Source organism: Papio anubis, chromosome 20, assembly GCF_008728515.1.
Source record: "Papio anubis isolate 15944 chromosome 20, Panubis1.0, whole genome shotgun sequence".
Lineage (NCBI taxonomy): Eukaryota > Metazoa > Chordata > Mammalia > Primates > Cercopithecidae > Papio > Papio anubis.
This window is the reverse complement of record NC_044995.1, coordinates 41,118,995-41,137,364: the sequence shown is the minus strand read 5'-3', so window position 1 is coordinate 41,137,364 and position 18,370 is coordinate 41,118,995. Positions and strand designations below refer to the sequence as shown.

The window sequence follows — 18,370 nt, the reverse complement described above, 5'->3', positions numbered from 1 at the left end:
CTCTGGCCTATTTGTCTCCAGAGGGATCAAAACACTTCAAATCCTATTTGTCTCTGTCCATTGTCAGGAGTTCCAGTTCCCAGAACCCCAATTTTGCCTACAAAATAGTGTATCTTTTCACGGGGAGAGGATTCGTTGAGTTTTAGTGGGTATTCAAAAAGATCCAAAGCCAGTTGGGGGGTTCACACCTGTAATCCCAGCACTTTTGGGAGGCTGGTCTGTGATAGTCGTTTGGGCCCAGGAGTTTGAGACCAGCCTGGACAACACAGCAAGACCCTGTCTCTATAAAAAATAAAATAAAAATAATTAGCTGGGCATAGTTGACTCAGGGCATGCCTGTGGTTCCAGCTACTTGGGACGCTGAGGCGGGAGGATCGTTTGAGCCCGAGTGCTTGTTGAATTGAGCTATGAGTCCACTACTGCACTCCAGCCTGGGCAACAGAGCCAGACCCAGTCTCTAGGAAAGGAAGATTCATTGGCTAGACGCGGTGGCTCACGCCTGTAATCCCAACACTTTGGGAGGCCAAGATGGGCAGATCACTTGAGGCCAGGCGTTCGAGATGAGCCTGGCCAATATGGTGAAACCCTGTCTGTCTACTAAAAATACAAAATTAGCTGGGTGTGGTGGCCTGCACCTGTAATCCCAGCTATTCGGGAGGCTGAGGCAGGAGAATTGCTTGAACTGGGGAGGCGGAGGTTGCAGTGAGCCAAGATCGCGCCACTGCACTCTAGCCTGGGTGACAGAGTGAAACCCCGTCTCAAAAAGAGAAAAGAAAAAAAGATTCATGCTCTGCTAAAGTTGAAGAAGCCGGGGAAAAAACTTTGGAGCGTTAGCGGCGTCAAGATCGGGCGTGAGCAGAAAGGGCACAGTATTTGCAAAGGCGTGGAGGAGGAGTGATTTTACTGCGTTCTGTCTCTAGGAAGCAATGACTTGGCCTTACCCATTTACAGAGTGCATTGGGACCCTGGTCCCAGAGTTGGTTTGCATTCTGGGCACTGAGATGCGTTCTGGGACTTGTAGTTTTCCTCAGAGCCAAGAAACTCAAAAATCGAGACATCGGATCCCACCACGAGGTGTCGCCCTTGAGCGAGTACGGTGGAACCTATCCTGTACTTCAGAAGACTGTTGCAGACATCCAACAATCACAGGGGAAGAACGCGAGTTTTTCTGATTGACAGATATGGTTCTCAATCATAGTGAAGATTCGGATGTTACACCCCGCCCTCTTTTGCCTGGTTGGCTGGAGCAACGAAGTGATATTTATATGAACCAATGGGAAATTCTTAGGGAACTAGGTAGTAGCTCAATCCCTAACATCATTGGTCCACATTGTCGACTGGCACGTCTGTCTGCCAATAAGATGGTGTAACCTCGCCAATGGGCGGAGCCAACGTGCATTTTTCTGAAACACCTCCTTCCTCTCTTGACAACTTGCTTTCTGCCGCTATTGGCTTTTGCACAACAGTGACGGTTCTTTTGTCCAATGAACCAGCAAGACGGTCCTCAGGGGGAAGGTTTACTCAACCATTGGCTTGTGCCTCGTTTTTATTGGCTAGTGTGCCCGAGTGGCGGCGCAGCAGGCCAATCGCGTGCGGCGCGAGTGATTTGTGCGCAGCGCTGGGGCCGGGGCGGGAGGTCGCTTGGGTCGGGTGTAGCCTGAGAACCGGATGAGGCGGCGACCGTGAGGCCGAGCCGGGAGCGGGCGTCTTGCCGAGGCCCGGGCGGGCGGGGAGCAACGGCTACAGACGCCGCGGGGCCAGGTCGTTGAGGGTCGGCGGCGGCGGGGAGCGCAGGGCGCTCGGGCCGGGGGCCGCCGGCGCCATGGGCAACCGCGGGATGGAAGAGCTGATCCCGCTGGTCAACAAGCTGCAGGACGCCTTCAGCTCCATCGGCCAGAGCTGCCACCTGGACCTGCCGCAGATCGCTGTGGTGGGCGGCCAGAGCGCCGGCAAGAGCTCGGTGCTGGAGAACTTCGTGGGCCGGTAAGCGGGCGCGGCAGGGATCGCGGGCGGGCGGCGGCCTAGGGCGCGGAGGGCGGACCGGGAATGGCGCTCCCTGCGCCGCCGGCGTAACTGCGGCGCTTGCGTGCCGGCGGCGGGGAACCGGACGGGGTCGGGGAGGCGGGCCCTGTGGGACGCCCTGGGCAGAGGACTCCCTGCAGGGGCTCGGGAGCGGGCCTGGGCCCCAGTGGCGGCGTCATGGGCCGGGGGGCCGTAGGACCGGAGGTGTGCTGGAATCCTGCGGTCCATCTGGTCCCAGCTTTCGTGGGTGAACTCTGCCGTCTGGTTGCCCGTGGGTTTGGGGTAGATCCCTCTTCTGCTCTTTCGGGCTGTTTATCAGAGGTGAAACCGGCCATCTAGATATCTACTGGGGCGACCCCTGCGGTCTGGCTGGCTTGTTCTTGTATCTGGAGCTGCCCCCGCCATCTGGTTGGCTGTCTCTCTGTCCTGGGCAAGCCTCCCTGCCACAACCATTTGGTTGTCCATCTGTCCAGTCCCACCTGGCAGCCCCCTGCTGTCTGGCTAGCTGTAAAGGGTGACCTCTGCTGTCTGGCCGCCCATCCGTGCCCCTCACAGACTTTAACACTGAGCAGTCCCTCTGTTGGGTGACACCAGCTGGCCTCCACTGTCTGACTGGCTAGCTGACTCCTAGGGGACCCTGTTTGATTCTCTCAGGCTGACTCTTAGAGCTTAGTCCCTGCCTAGCGCTGGTCCTCTTTTCCGTCATTCTTCTGTCTGTCTGGCCATCTCCTGTTCTGCGCATGACTACCCCTGAGTGTCTGGCCCAGCGCCTCTGGAAGTGGGTGGCAGGAGGGTAGAGGGGAGAATACAGCTGAACGATGAGGTTTGAACCCTACTTCCCCTGTCAGCTAGAAGGAGGACCCTGGGAGTACCTTACTTCAGGATTCCTTTCAGGGTGCTAGAACACAGGGCCCGCCTCCCAGCTACAGCCTGCCAATTGGGGGCCCTCCTTTGGAGCCTGGGAAGGGGCTTCTTGCGTGACCAGGCCTCAGTGGCTAGCCCTGGGATGTAGCCTTCTCTGGACAGCCCTGAGAAGCCGCGGTGTGCCCATCTGTCCAGTGGGCAGACTCCACTCTCTGGGCTGTTTCCAGGATTCAGGAAGCAAATGAATGAGAACAGCCCGTGCAGCCACCTCTCCCTCCCACCAACCCCTCTTGCCTTTCTTGTCTCCCAGATGGGCGGCCACTTCTCCATTCCAGGAACTACTCATTTGTAGTGGTGTGGCTGCCAAATGATAACATCCTCCTCCTGTCATTATTGTCATTGTTATTGTTTTTATCAGTGTCAAGGGATAATGTTTTTCTTGATTCAACATCTTGAATCCCAAGTAAGGAGTGGGGTGGAGGCTGTTATCATCCCCACCTTAGCTGAGCTGGGAGGCTTAGAAGGGACTGTGTTCACCCAAGGCCACCAGGCTGGCGTAAAGCCTTGTGTCTGCTATCCCAGAGCCTTGGGGCTTTCCTCCCAGCAGCACGAATTTCCTCCTTTGCTACCTTGTCTCTGGCTCATTGCCTTCTGTCTTACCACAGTGTTTGCAAAGCTCTGTCTCTTTCACATGCCTTGTGACCTTGCACAGGTTGTCTTGGCTTCTCTGAGTCTTGGTTGACACTCCTAAATAAGTTTTTTTTTTTTTTTTTTGAGACAGAGTCTCGCTCTGTCTCCCAGGCTGGAGTGCAGTGGCATGATCTCGGCTCACTGCAACCTCTGCCTCCCGAGTTCAGGCGATTCTCCTGCCTCAGCCTCCCGAGTAGCTGGGATTACAGGCGTCCACTACCATGCCCAACTAATTTTTGTATTTTTAGTAGAGACGGGGTTTCACCATGTTGGCCAGGCTGGTCTCGAACTCCTTACCTCAAGTGATCCTCTCGCCTTGGCCTCCCAAAGTGCTGGGATTACAGGCGTGAGCCACCAGGTCGGGCCCCAGGAGTTCAAGACCAGCCTGGGTAACATGACAAGACACCATTCTACAAAAAATAAAACAAGTAGCCAGGTAGGGTAGTAGTCCCACACCTGTAGTCCGAGCAACTCACGAGGCTAGCCCTGGGAGGATTGCTTGAGCCCAGGATGTCCAGACTGCAGTGAGCTGTGATCGCACCATTACCCTCCAGTCTGGGTGACAGAACCAGATCCTGTTTCCAAAAAAAGAAAAGAAAAGGAAGTGCTGACCTAATGCAGTGCCTGGCACATAGTAGGTCTACATGGATAGGGCTGTTGTTGTTTATCTGGCTGGTTCCTTTGCTGTCAGTGACAAAAGCTAACCAGAATGAAAGTGCTTTCATGTTACACACTTAAGCCTTATGAGGGCGGCATAAAAAAAGGCTTCTCTTTGGTTATGACGGGCTCAAACAAGGCTTACTTTTTTTTTTTTTTTTGGTGAGAGATAAGGTCTCTCTTTGTTGCCGAGGTTGGAGTGGAGGGGTGCAGTCCTAGCTCACTGCAGCCTCGAACTCCTAGGCTCAAGCGATCCTCCCGCCTCTGCCTCTAAAAGCACTAGGGTTACAGGTGTGAGCCATTGCGCCGAGCCTGGATTTTCTAAGGATGTGGTCCGAGTGGGAACAGCCCAGTTAGTTCAGCCCTGTAGCTGGAGGTCCACATCACTGGCTCTGGGGGCCAAGGCCTGCCTGCTGGGTCTTTTGTTTTACCTGCATAGCTTTTGTTTTTCATAAGGTTTTCCAATGTTAGATTTCTAGTCAATATCTGGATTTCTTGTGGTGCTGAGACACTCAGATCTATAGAGTTTGGAGTTGTGGTGCACAGGCTGTGGGCCTAAGGCCTGGTTCCACCACGTTTGGCTGTGCGACTCGGCCACGTGGATTTGGTGTTCTGGGCCTCAGATTCCTTTTCCGTAAGCTGAGGGTGGTAACTGGTACCCTGGGGCCTGGATGGGTGATGCATGTCGAGTGCATGGGTCTTATAGGCATGGTTGCTGTTGTTGTAATCAGTATTACCTGGCCTTGCTGAGCCTTTGACCTTTGTGGCACTAATGACTTCGATTTCAGAAGCAGCAGTCACTGTCCCATAAGACTAAGAGTGGCCACTCCAGCTGCCACAGTCCCCACTACTCCCTAGCACTTACCCAGGCCTAGTTCGTATTTGCTTGGAGCCTCCTGACCCTAGAACCTTTGAGTTTGAGACCCCTGGCTTGTCTGCCCTGCACCAGCAGATAGAACTTTGACCCTAAGGAGAAAGGAGGGACCCTTGTCATTTAGCCTCAGGAGTTGGGACTACAGTCACGAGCCACCACACCTGAGCCAGAGAAGGGCAGGAAGAGGCCGAGGCCTCCAGCTCCAATTGCATAGGGATGGGCCTGGTCCTGTGAGGTTTACCTCTGCGAGCCTCAGTTTCCTCAGCTAGGAAATAGGGCTGCTGACAGATCTGATTGATCTGTTTCAACTCACAGGGCAGGTAAAGTCACCTGGTGCCAGTCATTGCATACCTGTGAAACCTTGGGCAGGGGACTCAGTCCCTCCACTTTATTTTTATTTTTTGAGATAGGGTCTTACACCGTCGCCCAGGCTAGAGTGCAGTGGCACAATCTCTGCTCACTGCAGCCTTGACCTCCTGGGCTCAAGCGATTCTCCTACCTCCCAGCCTCCTAAGTAGCTAGGACTACAGGCATGTGTGGCATAGAAGAAAGAAGTGCTTACAACATTAGGTGTTGTTTCTTCATTGAAAAATGTTTCCTGAGCACTTTTGCTGGGTGCCTGGACATGGCCCTGAGCAAGTTACCAGTACTCCTGCCCTGGAAGAGCTGGCCTTTCAGCAGGAAGCAGATAAAGGAGAAACATGGGTCGCTCAGTGGCTGAGGCCCACAATCTCAGCTCTTTGGGATCCAGGCGGGAGGATCACTTGAGCCCAGTCGTTGGAGACCAGCCTGGGCAACATAGTAAGACCCCGTCTCTACAAAAATTAAAAAACATTAGCTGGGCATGGTGACACCTGTAGTCCCAGCTACTCAGGAGGCTGAGGCCAGAGGATGGATTGAGCCTGGGATTTAAAGGCCGCAGTGAGCTCTGATCACGCTACTGTCTTCCAGCCTGGGCAAAAGAGCGAGACCTCGTCTCAAAAAAAAAAAAAAAAAAAAAAATTGCTGGGTGCGGTGGCTCATGCCTGTAATCCCAGCACTTTGGGAGGCCGAGGCGGGCGGATCACAAGGTCAGAAGATCGAGACCATCGTGGCTAACATGGTGAAACCTTGTCTCTAGTAAAAATACAAAAAAATTAGCCGGGCGAGGTGGCAGGCGCCTGTAGTCCCAGCTACTCAGGAGGCTGAGGCAGGAGAGTGGAGTGAACCTGGGAGGCGGAGCTTGCAGTGAGCCGAGATCCAGCCACTGCACTCCAGCCTGGGTGACACAGCGAGACTCCCTCTCAAAAAAAAAAGGAGAAACATGGTTGAAGGTGATAAGTATGATGGAAAAAAGGATCAGGGAGCAGGATGAGGGAGAGATCACAGTTGGAGGGGGTACATTTTATTTTATTTTATTTTTTTATTATTTTTGAGACAGAGTCTCGCTCTGTCTCTCAGGCTGGAGTGCAGTGGTGCGATCTCGGCTCACTGCAAGCTCTGCCTCCCGGGTTCACGCCATTCTCCTGCCTCAGCCTCCTGAGTAGCTGGGACTACAGGCGCCCACCACCATGCCCAGCTAATTTTTTTGTATTTTTAGTAGAGACGGGGTTTCACCGTGTTAGCCAGGATGGTCTCCATCTCCAGACCTCGTGATCCACCCGCCTCGGCCTCCCAAAGTGTTGGGATACAGGTGTGAGCCACCGTGCCCTGCTGAAAAAATATTTTTGTAATTAGCAGGGTGTGGTGGCTCACGCCTGTGGTCCCAGCTACTCAGGAGACTCAGGTGAGAGGATCACTTGAGCCCAGGAGTTGGAGGCTACAGTGAGCCATGATTATGCCACTGTACTCCAGTCTGGGGGACAGAGCAAGAGAAAAGAAACCTACAACTGTCATCAGAGTCCTGATCCCAGATAAAAGGAGACAAGAGCCAACCAGTGAGATCACAAATGCTGCCTGTTTCACAACGATTTGCTGTGTGATTCTCAGTCCACTCCCAGGAGGCAGAGACCACCACGTTCCCATTTTCCACATGAGCGAACTGAGGCCCAGAGAAGTGAGATCACTCTTTTAGTGTGTGGCAGCACCAAGCCTTGCATATTCCCAAAGATGCCCCTGGACTGTACCAATTCCAGCAGGCCCAGCACTGCAGACCACCCTGACCGAGCCTTGCATGGTCCTTTTTTCTTTTTTCTTTTTTGAGACAGAGTCTCACTCTGTCGCCCAGGCTGGAGTGCAATGGCGTGATCTCCGCTTACTGCAAACTCCGCCTCCTGGGTTCAAGTGATTCCCCTGCCTCAGCCTCCCAAGTAGCTGGGACTAAAGGCATGCGCCACCATACCCGGCTAATTTTTGTATTTTTAGTAGAGATGGGGATTCACTATGTTGGCCAGGCTGGTCTCCAACTCCCAGCCTTGTGGTCTGCCTGCCTCAGCCTCCCAAAATGCTGGGATTACAGGTGTGAGCCACCGCACCCGGCCATGTGTGGCCTTTTCAAGAAGCAATTTATCTTTACCCAAAAGGAAAGTCACTGGAAACAGAAGACGTCATTTCCAGGTGACTCTAAACTAATAAGATCCGTTAAAGCGACAAATCAGCCCAAGGAGCACATCACGTGCCCCTCCATCTGTCAGGGACAGGAGCCAACGGGCATCCGATGTGCACGGGTGCGGCACCCACTGAGGCACAGACAGTGTCCCCGCGGCTCGTCCACTTCTCCCTGGAGGGATACATCACCAAAGGCCAAATAAAAACGCAGCTGGAAATGCTAGTATCCCCAGCATAGCTGCTTCTTATTAAAAGAAAAATGGCACGGGGTGCCTACATGCCTTTGGAGTCTGCTCACTGAGAAAATTGAGTTAAAGCTGGAAATCCAAGGAGACAGCCCTCAGCTTGACCAGGTCCAGAGGGACAGTAGCAGCGCCACCAGCTTTCCTTCCCTCTGCTCAGACAGCCTCCCTTGCCCCCAGTGTTCCTAGAGTCCTGGTTCCACCCTAATACCTCCCAGATCTGATCTCCCTCCACTGGCTGCTAAACTGGCCTCCGGGCATCCTCCCACATCAGGACCTTTGCACTGGATTCTCTTCCCCAGTCTCCAGGGGTTGCTTCGTTGCCTCCTTCAAGGCTTTGCTCAAATGTCACCAATTTCCCTATTTAAAATGTACCCCCTCTGGCCGGGTGCGGTGGCTCACACCTGTAATCCCAGCACTTTGGGAGGCCGAGGCGAGCGGATCACGAAGTCAGAAGATCGAGACCATCCTGGCCAACATGGTGGAACCCTGTCACTACTAAAACTCCAAAAATTAGCAGAGCGTGGTGGCGCTCACCTGTAGTCCCAGCTGCTCGGGAGGCTGAGGCAGGAGAATTGCTTGAACCCAGGAGGCGGAGGTTGCAGCGAGCCGAAATCGCGCCACTGCACTCCAGCTTGGAGATAGAGTGAGACTCTGTCTCAAAAAAAAAAAAAGAAAAATTTTTTTTTGTTTTTGTTTTGCAGAGACAGGGTCTTAATTTGTTGCTCAATCTGGTGTCAAACTACTGGGCCCAAGCAATCCTCCTGCCTTGTCCTCCCAAAGTGGTGGGATTACAGGTGTGAGCCACCGAACCTGGCCTTAGTTTCTTTTTCCTTAAAGAGAAGGAACTCATCATTACTCTGTTGATATAAATGGAGCGCCTATCAGTGCAGGCAGTGTTCTAGCTCTGGGGATAGAGCCAGGACCAGGACACGCAGGCACACCCTGTTCCCCAGATCCTGAAATATCGACCAGAGGTTGTTCCTGGTTCCTTTCTAAGTGGGAATCATGGCTGCAAACAAATAATTGGCTGTGAGAGTTATTTACACCCATTTTGTGTATGGTGGTGAGAAATTGGGAGAAAAAATGCCCAGCATCGGATGACTTGAGGTCAGGAGTCCAAGACCAGCCTGGCCAACATGGTGAAACCTCATTTCTACTAAGAATACAAAAATTAGCTGGGCGTGGTGGCAGGCACCTGTAATCCCAGCTATTCGGGAGGCTGAGGCAGGAGAATTGCTTGAACCTGGGGGATGGAGGTTGCGGTGAGCCGAGATTGCGCCACTGCACTCCAGCCTGGGCAACAGAGCGAGACTGTCTCAAAAAAAGAAAAGCCCAGTGATAGAGGATTTGGCCAGGTAAGCTTGTCCAGACAACCGACTATCAACTCGCTACTCAGAGGGATCTAGAAGAATCTTTAGTGACCCAGAAAGCTGCACAAGACCTGTTAGGTACCAGATGAAATGGGCTGTGGGATCCTGTCTTGTTTAAAACAATTGTTTGTATTTGCTCAGTGAAAAGACCGGAAAGACATACTCTGCCCTAACCCCACATGTGAATTGTCTCCCCATGTGATTCTTGGTCTGTTTTTGCTGCTTTGGGGATTAGGTTTATAATCAGGAAGACAGATTTCTCCAAAGCTTCGCTCTAGGCTGTCCAAGTGCTTTCTCAGAGCTACTTATTGACGGATAACGGCCCTTGATAGGTTCATAACATTGAAATCCCCTGGTAATAACCTGGATTGTTTCTGGTTGTGGACGGAAGATGGCCTTGGGGACAGTTCTAGATTTAGAGGAGGTTTTCTTTTCTTTTTTTTTCCCCTTTCTCTTTTCTTTTCTTTTCTTTTCAAGACGGGGTCTCACTCTGTTGCCCAGGCTGAAATACAGTGGCTTGATCATAGCTCACAGCAACCTCAACTTCCCGGGCTCAAGTGATCTTCCCACTTCAACCTCCCAAGTAGCTGGGACCACAGGTGTGCGCCACTGCCCCCAGCTAATTTTAATAATTTTTTTGTCTCAGCACTTTGGGAGGCCGAGATGGGCGGATTACGAGGTCAGGAGATCGAGACCATCCTGGCTAACATGGTGAAACCCCGCCTCTACTAAAAAATACAAAAAAAACTAGCCAGGCGAGGTGGCGGGCGCCTGTAGTCCCAGCTACTCAGGAGGCTGAGGCAGGAGAATGGCGTGAACCCAGGAGGCAGAGCTTGCAGTGAGCTGAGATCTGGCCACTGCACTCCAGCCTGGGCGACAGAGCAAGACTCCGTCTCAAAAAAAAAAAAAAAAAAAATAATAATAATTTTTTTGTAGAGGTGGAGTCTCGTTATATTTTGCCCAGGCTAGTCTCAAACCCCTGGGCTCAAGTGATTCTCCTGCCTCAGCTTCCCAAAGTGCTGGGATTACAGGCATGAGCCATGGCGCCCGGCCTAGATTAGATTTAGAGTTTTCAGAGTTGGCTTAGGGGGTAGAGGCTGGCCTTTGAATGGAACCCTGTCACGCTCTCGCTCTCTCTCAGCATTTGTATTTGGCTCAGAGCCACATCTGGCAAACTTCTGCCCGATTTGAATGAAAATGCTGAAATTATAGGCTCCTCGACTGCTGAAAAAAAGTGAGAACATCATGTAAACCGTAATTTACTGGGGTTGCCAACTACATGCTGTAATTAAGCCCTTATTGTGTTAAAGCTTTGGAAAAATCCAAGCCAATAATGAGATATTTATAGGGCATTAGCTACCATCTGAATAAAGGGAAAATGTGGTCCTGCGTCTGAAGCAGGACGGCAAAGAGAGGAAAGACGCCTGTTTCCGGGTGCATTTTGGGTTTCTGTGAATGTTGGTAACTAGGTCCCTGCTGGGCGGTGGGAAATTTTCCCCTGTGGCGTCACCCGTAGCTTGAACCAGGAGCTGGATGACTGTTTTCAGTTTCATCTGCTGCTGGACATTTAAGAGCCAATGTTTATGGAGAATCACCATGTGCTACATGTGCAAAATCTGACCAGTGTCCTCTCTGCCCAGGGGTGGCAGCTGCTGCTCTTAGCATCCCTGCTTTATAGGTAGAGAAACTGAGGCCAGAGAGGGAGACTGGCCTGAAGTCACACAATGGGGAGGACACAGGAGCTGGAAATTGAACTGGATGTAGGTCCCCTAGAGCCAAACATCTGGGGGCCTCAGGGGTGGGAAGGTGTGGGCCTGGCTCTTGAGAGCAGGGCTATGGTGAACACCATGGCATTTGTATCTGAGGGTTGGGCCGAGATTACAGAGGGAGCAAGCAACTTGTGGCTTTGGGGATGCATCGAGGTTGTTGGTTGTGTGTCCAACCGGCGTGTTGTAAGCAGCAACCACTCTACACCAGTTGATGGGGAACCAACAGGGACTGGTACGGACAGGACAGGTGAACAGTTAAATGAGCAAGAACATTCTGGGGCAGGCGCAGGGGCTCACGCCTGTAATTCCAGCACTTTGGGAGGCCAAGGCGGGCAGATCACTTGAAGCCAGGAGTCTGAGACCAGCCTGACCAGCATGGCGAAACCCCATCTCTACCAAAATACAAAAATTAGCTGAGCAGGGTGGTACGTGTCTCTTGTCCCAGCTACTTAGCAGGCTGAAGTGGGAGGATCTCCTGAGCTCAGGAATTCACGGTTACATTGAGCTGTGATTGCATCACTGCACTCCAGCCTGGGTAACAGCAAGACCCGGTGACAAAAAAAAAAAAAAAAAAAAGGCTGTACATGGTGGCTCACACCTGTAATCCCAACACTTTGGGAGGCTGAGGTGGGAGTTTGAGACCAGCCTGGCCAACATGATGAAACCCCGTCTCTACTAAAAATACAAAAAATTAGCCGAGCGTGGTGGCGGGCGCCTGTAATGCCAGCTACTCAGGAGGCTGAGGTAGGAGAATCTCTTGAACCCGGGAGGCAGAGGTTGCAGTGAGCCGAGATCACGCCACTGCCCTCCAGCCTGAGCAACGAGAGCGAAGCTCCATCTCAAAAAAAACAAAAACAAAAATATTCTGAAGCGTGAGAAGCGGTTTGCCCTGTACTGCATTGGGTGGGGGAATGACTGTAGGGGGCTGCTTCATGTGGGGCTTGTTGGGATGGGTGTCCTGCAGTGGAATAGCCCCACCAGGACTTGGGGGAACAGCATCGAAAGCCAGGGAAACAGCAGGTGCAGAGGCCCGACCAGCTGAGTGCCCACTGCAGACTGCAAAGGACCAGTAGGCACATGAGAGTTAGGACACTGCCCGTGGAATGCCGACTTTTCTAAATTTGAATTACACAAGTAGAGCGTGGAGACAGTGTTCTTGGGAAAAGGGAAACCATTACAGGTGAGGAAGAGCACACTGCCCAGCCCATCCCTTCCTCCAGCTCCACCTGGGAGCACCACGGTCACTTCAGGGTATATCTAGCCAGACCCCTCTGGTGCTTCTGTACTTAGGTACATGCTGGTACCTATAGAGAATACGTGGCACTATTATGGGTGGTGCTTTTTTTTTTTTTTGAAACAGGTCTTACTCTGTCACCCAGGCTGGAGTGCAATGGCACAGTCATAGCCCACTGCCTCAACATCCTGGGTTCAAGCCATCCTCCTGCCTCAGGCTCCTGAGTACCTGGGACAACAACCACATGCCACCATGCCCAACTAATGTTTATAATATTTGGTACAGATGGGGTTTCTTTATGTTGCCAAGGCTGGTCTCAAACTCCTGGGCTCATGCGATCCTTTCACGTTGGCCCCCCAAAGTGCTGGGATTGCAGACATGAACCACTTCACCCAGCCGTGTGCATATATTTGTTGAATGAAAGTAGCTAGAGACCGGAAGTGGTGACTCACGCCTGTAATCCCAGCACTATGGGAGGCTGAGGCAACATGGCTTGAGCTCAGGAGTTTGAACCAGCCTGGGCAACATGATGAGACCTCGTCTCTACCAAAAATACAAAAATTAGCGGGCATGGTGGTATATGCCTGTACTCCCAGCTACTCGGAAGGCCGAGGTGGGAGGATCCCTTGAGCTGGGGTAGCGGTGGAAGTTGTAGTGAGCCCAGATTGCACCATTGTACTCCAGCGTGGGTGACAGAGCAAGACCCTGTCTCAAAAAAAAAAAAAAAAAAAAAAAAGCTAAAAACCAGAATTGAGTGAATTTCAGTGCACAGTCACGGAGGGGGCTGGGCAGAGGGCAGCCCTGGGTCTTGGTTTTGGAGACTCACAGCCTGCCTGGGGATGCCGGGACCCTGAAGCAAGGACATCGTCCTTTGGAGGAGGGTGGCAAGTGGAGATTTGCTCCATCTGTACAAAGAGTAATAACAGTAATAGGCTGAGACCCTGAGGCTGGGCAGCGTGGGTGTCTCTCTGGGTTGGCTTTGAGGGCCATAAGGTGGGGCCAGCAGCGTCCCTTCCAGGGTGTAAGGCCCTGCATGGCAACCTGCGGGGTGCCCCCTCTGACTTTTGCTTCCTGCCTGGCTGCTCAGTGGCCCTGGCAGGGGCAAGCACCACTGCTCTTTCTGTTACAAGAGATCTGCTTTGGATAAATCTGAACCCACTCCCATTGCAGACATATGGGGTGGTAGACAAGAGGCCAGCAGCGCTGTCCCAGGCCCTGGTGACACCTCCACGCCCAGACGAAGGAGGAGCAAGCTACTTGGAGCCTGCCCTGTGACACACTTTCGCAGTGATGAGAGCCTTTTAGGGCTGCGATCCTGGCGGGCCAGTCAAGCGGGCAGGAGCAGCCCCAACCAGGGTGACCCCGCCTGCCGGGTGATACGCCCTGGCACAACCAGGCCAGCCCTGGGGGAAGCCCCCAGGGCGGATCAGGGAGGGACACAGCTGTCCTGGCCATGAGACCTCTGTCTTTTGTATGGATACACAGGGTCCTTCTAGAGGGTCGCAGCCTCCACCCCTGGGAGGCCTCCCAGCTGGCTGCGCAGCCAGGATCCTGCAGCCACCAGGATACTGCCTTTCCAGGTTCTTTTCTTTTTTTCTTTTTTTTCTTTTTTTTGAGACGGAGTCTTGCCGTGTTGCCCAGGCTGGAGTACAATGGTATGATCTCAGCTTACTGCAACCTCCACCTCCCAGGTTCAAGCGATTCTTCTGCCTCAGCCTCCTGAGTAGCTGGGATTACAGGTGTGCATCACCATGCCTGGCTAATTTTTTGTATTTTTAGTAGAGACGGGGTTTCACCATCTTGGCCAGGCTGGTCTCGAACTCCTGGCCTCAGGTGATCCACCTGCCTCGGCCTCCCAAAGTGCTGGGATTACAGGCGTGAGCCACCGTGCCTGGCCCCCAGCTTGTTCTTTTCTACATCAACATCAGGGGACAGTGACTGAGAGAGGCCACAAGCCACTGGCTCAGCTTGAGGAAGACTTCCTGTGGTTTGGGTTGATGTATCTCTCTGTCTTGCAACACTGAGTTCCCCGTCGTCTGGGCGGAAGCCAGTCAGACGGAAGCCCAGCGTCTGCAGTGCCTGCCCTGGTGGCCTGACACAGGGTGCTGGGAAGCTCAGGGCAGGCTGCTTTCTGAGGTGGGAAGGCCCCACCTGGAATGTGTTCCTAGCACTGGGTGAAAATTGATGCACAGCCTTGATTTTTTTTTTTTTTTTTGAGACAGAGTTTCACTCTTGTTGCCCAGGCTGGAGTGCAATGGTGCAATCTCGGCTCACTGCAACCTCCGTCTCCTGGGTTCAAGCGATTCTCCTGCCTCAACCTCCCGAGTAGCTAGGATTGTAGGTGCGCACCACCACGCCTGGCTAATTTTTTGTATTTTTAGTAGAGACGGGTTTTCACCATAGCCAGGCTGGTCTTGAACTCCTGACCTCAGGTGATCCACCCGCCTCGGCCTCCCAGAGTGCTGGGATTACAGGCATGAGCCACCACACCCGGCCTGCACCAGCTTGATTTTTAAACTCTTTTCTGTTAAAGGAGTTATTCAACTGTTTACTCGTTGTAAAAAAAAAAAAAAAAAAAAAAAAAAACACACACAAAAAACAAAACAGTTCACCCTGTCTGGAATTGCACAGAGTAAGGCTGTCCTTTGCAGGGGAACAACCTCTAGCAGTGTGTGGCTCTTGCCAGATTTTTTTTTTTTTTTAATATTTCTAGGTGTGACTACCCCCTACTCATCCAACCAGTGAGCTTGTAAGTCTAGCAACAAACACTCCCGCTCCACAGTCCAAAGTCTCAACAGAATGTGACAGTCTTGCACCAAGTCCCTGCTATATTTAGTGCCTCCAAGGGTGTTTGGCTTTTGTTTTCTCTCTTTTTTTTTTTTTTTTTTTTTTGAGACCAAGTCTTGCTCTTGTCCTCCAAGCTGGAGTGCAATGGCGCGATCTCAGCTCACTGCAACCTTGCCTCTTGGGTTCAAGCGATTCTCCTGCCTCAGCCTCCCGAGTAGCTAGGATTACAGGCATCTACACCATGCCTGGCTAATTTTTTTTATTTTTAGTAGAGATGGGGTTTCACCATGTTGGCCAGGCTAGTCTTGAACTCCTGACCTTGAGTGATTCGCCTGCCTTGGCCTCCCCAAGTGCTGGGATTACAGGCGTGAGCCACCACGCCTGGGCTGTTTTGTTTTTAATAAACATTTTATTTTGGAATAATTTTTTTTTTTTTGGAAACGGGGTCCCACTCTTTCACCCAGGTTGGAGTGCAGTGGCGTGATGTCGGCTCACTGCAACCTCCCCATCCCAGGCTCAAACGATCCTCCCACCACAGCCTCCCAAGTAGCTGGGACCACAGGTGTGCACCACAATGGCCGGCTAATTTTTTGTATTTTCGGTAGAGACAGGGTTTCGCCATGTTGCCCAGTTGGTCTTGAACTCCTGAGCTCAGGTAATCTGCCTGCCTCAGCCTCTCAACGTGCTGGGATTGTAAGCACGAGCCACAACGCCCTGCCTAGAAATAATTTTAGATTTAGAGAAGATAAATAAGTTTCAAATTTACAGAAAGTACAAAGATAATACAGAGAGCTCCTGTACATCCTTCATCAGTGTCGTCTAATTTTACATTTCTTACCAAGAAAGTAACCTAGCTACTCAGGAGGCTGAGGCGGGGGGATTGCTTGAGTCCAGGAGTTAAAGCTCAGCCTGGGCAACCTAACCTCTTCTCTAAAAATAAATGAATGAAGCCGGACATGGTGGCTCATGCGTGTAATCCCAGCACTCTGGGAGGCCGAGGCAGGTGGATCACCTGAGGTCAGGAGTTCAAGACCAGCCTGGCCAACATAGTGAAATCCCATCTCTACTAAAAATACAAAAAATTAGCCAGGTGTGGTGGCATGTGCCTGTAGTCCCAGCTATTTGGGAGGCTGAGGCAGGAGAATCGCTTAAACCCGGGAGGTGGAGGCTGCAGTGAGCTGAGATCATGCCACTCTACTTCAACCTGGACAACAAAATAGGACTCCATCTTAAAACAAAACAAAACAAAAAAAATGAACGAATGAAATTAACCTTGGTATACTACTATTAAGTGAGGCCTGGCCAGATGTGGTGGCTCATGCCTGTAATCCCAGCACTTTGGGAGGCCAAGGTGGGCAGATGACTTGAGGCCAGGAGTTTGAGACCAGCCTAGCCAACATATCAAAACCCCATATCTACAAAAAATTGTCTAAGTGTGGTCGTATACACTTGTAGTCCCAGTCACTCGGGAGGCTGAGGTAGGAGAATTGCTTGAATCTGAGAGGCCGAGGTTGCAGTGAGCCGAGATCAAGCCCCTGCACTCCAGCTTGGGCGACAAAGTGGGACTCTGTCTCAAAAAAAGAAAAAAAGGAAAGCGAGGCCAGGTACAGTGGCTCACACCTATAATCCCAGCACTTTGGGAGGCTGGATTGCTTGAGCCCAGGAGTTTTAGACCAGCCTGGGCAATATGGTGAGACTTCATGTGTCAAAAAAAAAAAAATTTTGCTTGGCCTAGTGGTGCTCGCCTGGAGTCCCAGCTTCTCTGGAGGCTGAGGCAGGAGGATCACTTGAGCCCTGGAGGTCGAGGCTGCAGTGAGTGATGGCTGTGCCGTTGCACACCAGCCCGGGCAACAGAGCCAGACCCTGTCTCAAAAAACAAACAAACAAACAAAAACAAAACAAAACAAAAAACCCAAAGGCAGAATATATAGATTTCTTCAATTTTTCTTATATGAGACTAATTTTTTTAAAAAAGTTTTTATCGAGATGGGGGTCTTGCTCTCTGGAAGTATACACAGTGAGAAATTTTATTTTTCAAAGAAAATGGGCCGGGCGCGGTGGCTCACACCTGTAATCCCAGCACTTTGGGAAGCCGAGGCTGGCGAATCACAAGGTCAGGAGATCGAGACCACGGTGAAACCCTGTCTCTACTAAAAATACAAAAAATTAGCCGGGTGCGGTGGCGGGTGCCTGTAGTCCCAGCTACTCAGGAGGCTGAGGCAGGAGAATGGCGTAAACCCGGGAGGTGGAGCTTGCAGTGAGCCGAGATCACTCCACTGCACTCCAGCCTGGGCAAGGAGCCAGATTCGTCTCAAAAAAAACAACCACCAAAAAAACCAAAAAAAAAAAAAAAAAAAAAACAAAAAAAAAAACAAAGAAAATGACTCCTTTTCCTGTCTTAGGACCCGACATTACATTTAGTTGTCAGATCTCCTTAAGCCTTTTTCTGGTCTGGGAAGCAACTCAGCCCTTCCTTGTTTTTTATGACTTCGGTAGGTCATGGCATGTCCCTCAATGAGGGCTTATCTGGTGTTTCCTTATGGTTAGCCTGGGGTTGTGAGTTTTGGGGAAGAAGGTCATTGGTGAGGTGCCTCTCTCTTCTGTGAATCTTATCAGGAGTATATGATACCAAGACTGATAAATTATTGACAGTGATAACTGGTGATGCTGACCTTGATCTCTTGGCTGAGGTAGGCTTGCTAGGTTTCCCCACTGGACAGTTACTAGTTTTCTTCTTTTCATACTCTATCCTTTGGGGTCATGGAGAATTTTATTTTTATTTTTATTTTTTGGAGGTAGTCTCGCTCTGTCATCTAGGCTGGAGTGCAGTGGTGTGATCTTGGCTCACTGCAACCTCCACCTTCCGGGTTCAAGCAATTCTCCTGCCTCAGCTTCCTGAGCAGCTAAGACTACAAGCGCCCACTACCACCCCCGGCTAATTGTTTTTTTTCTTTTTTAAGAGATGGGATCTCGCTGTGTTGCTCAGGCTAGTCTCAAACTCCTGGGCTCATGTAATAATCCTCTTGCCTCTGGCTGCCAAAGTGCTGGGATTACAGGCATGAACCACTGTGCCTGGCCTTTTCTGGCACTATTGAAAAGACCATCCTTTCTCCCTAAAGTTGCTTTTGTCTGGAATTAGTTGGCCATATTTGTGTGGGTCCATCCTGAACTGTCTATTCTCTGACGTTGATGTATGGCTCTGTCCTTTGGCCAAAACCCCATTTCTTTCTTCTCTTTTTACATAGAGATGGGGGCTGGGCACAGTGGCTCACGCCTATAATCCTAACTCTTTGGGATGTGGAGGCAGGTGGATCGTTTGAGGTCAGGAGTTT

General features: G+C 51.5%; 1 protein-coding gene across 13 annotated transcripts in view; it reads left to right on the top strand.

Annotated features, from left to right (window-relative positions):
* The first annotated feature begins 1,579 nt into the window (after positions 1 to 1,579).
* DNM2 (dynamin 2) overlaps positions 1,580 to 18,370 on the top strand; it is a 105,887-nt gene continuing 89,096 nt past the window's right edge. For all 13 annotated transcript variants that reach the window (XM_017952194.2, XM_003914897.2, XM_009193488.3 and 10 more), the window contains exon 1: positions 1,580 to 1,983. In XM_017952194.2, coding sequence (XP_017807683.1) covers positions 1,823 to 1,983 — 161 coding nt within the window. In that variant the 5' untranslated portion in view covers positions 1,580 to 1,822. The remainder of the gene's footprint in view (positions 1,984 to 18,370) is intronic.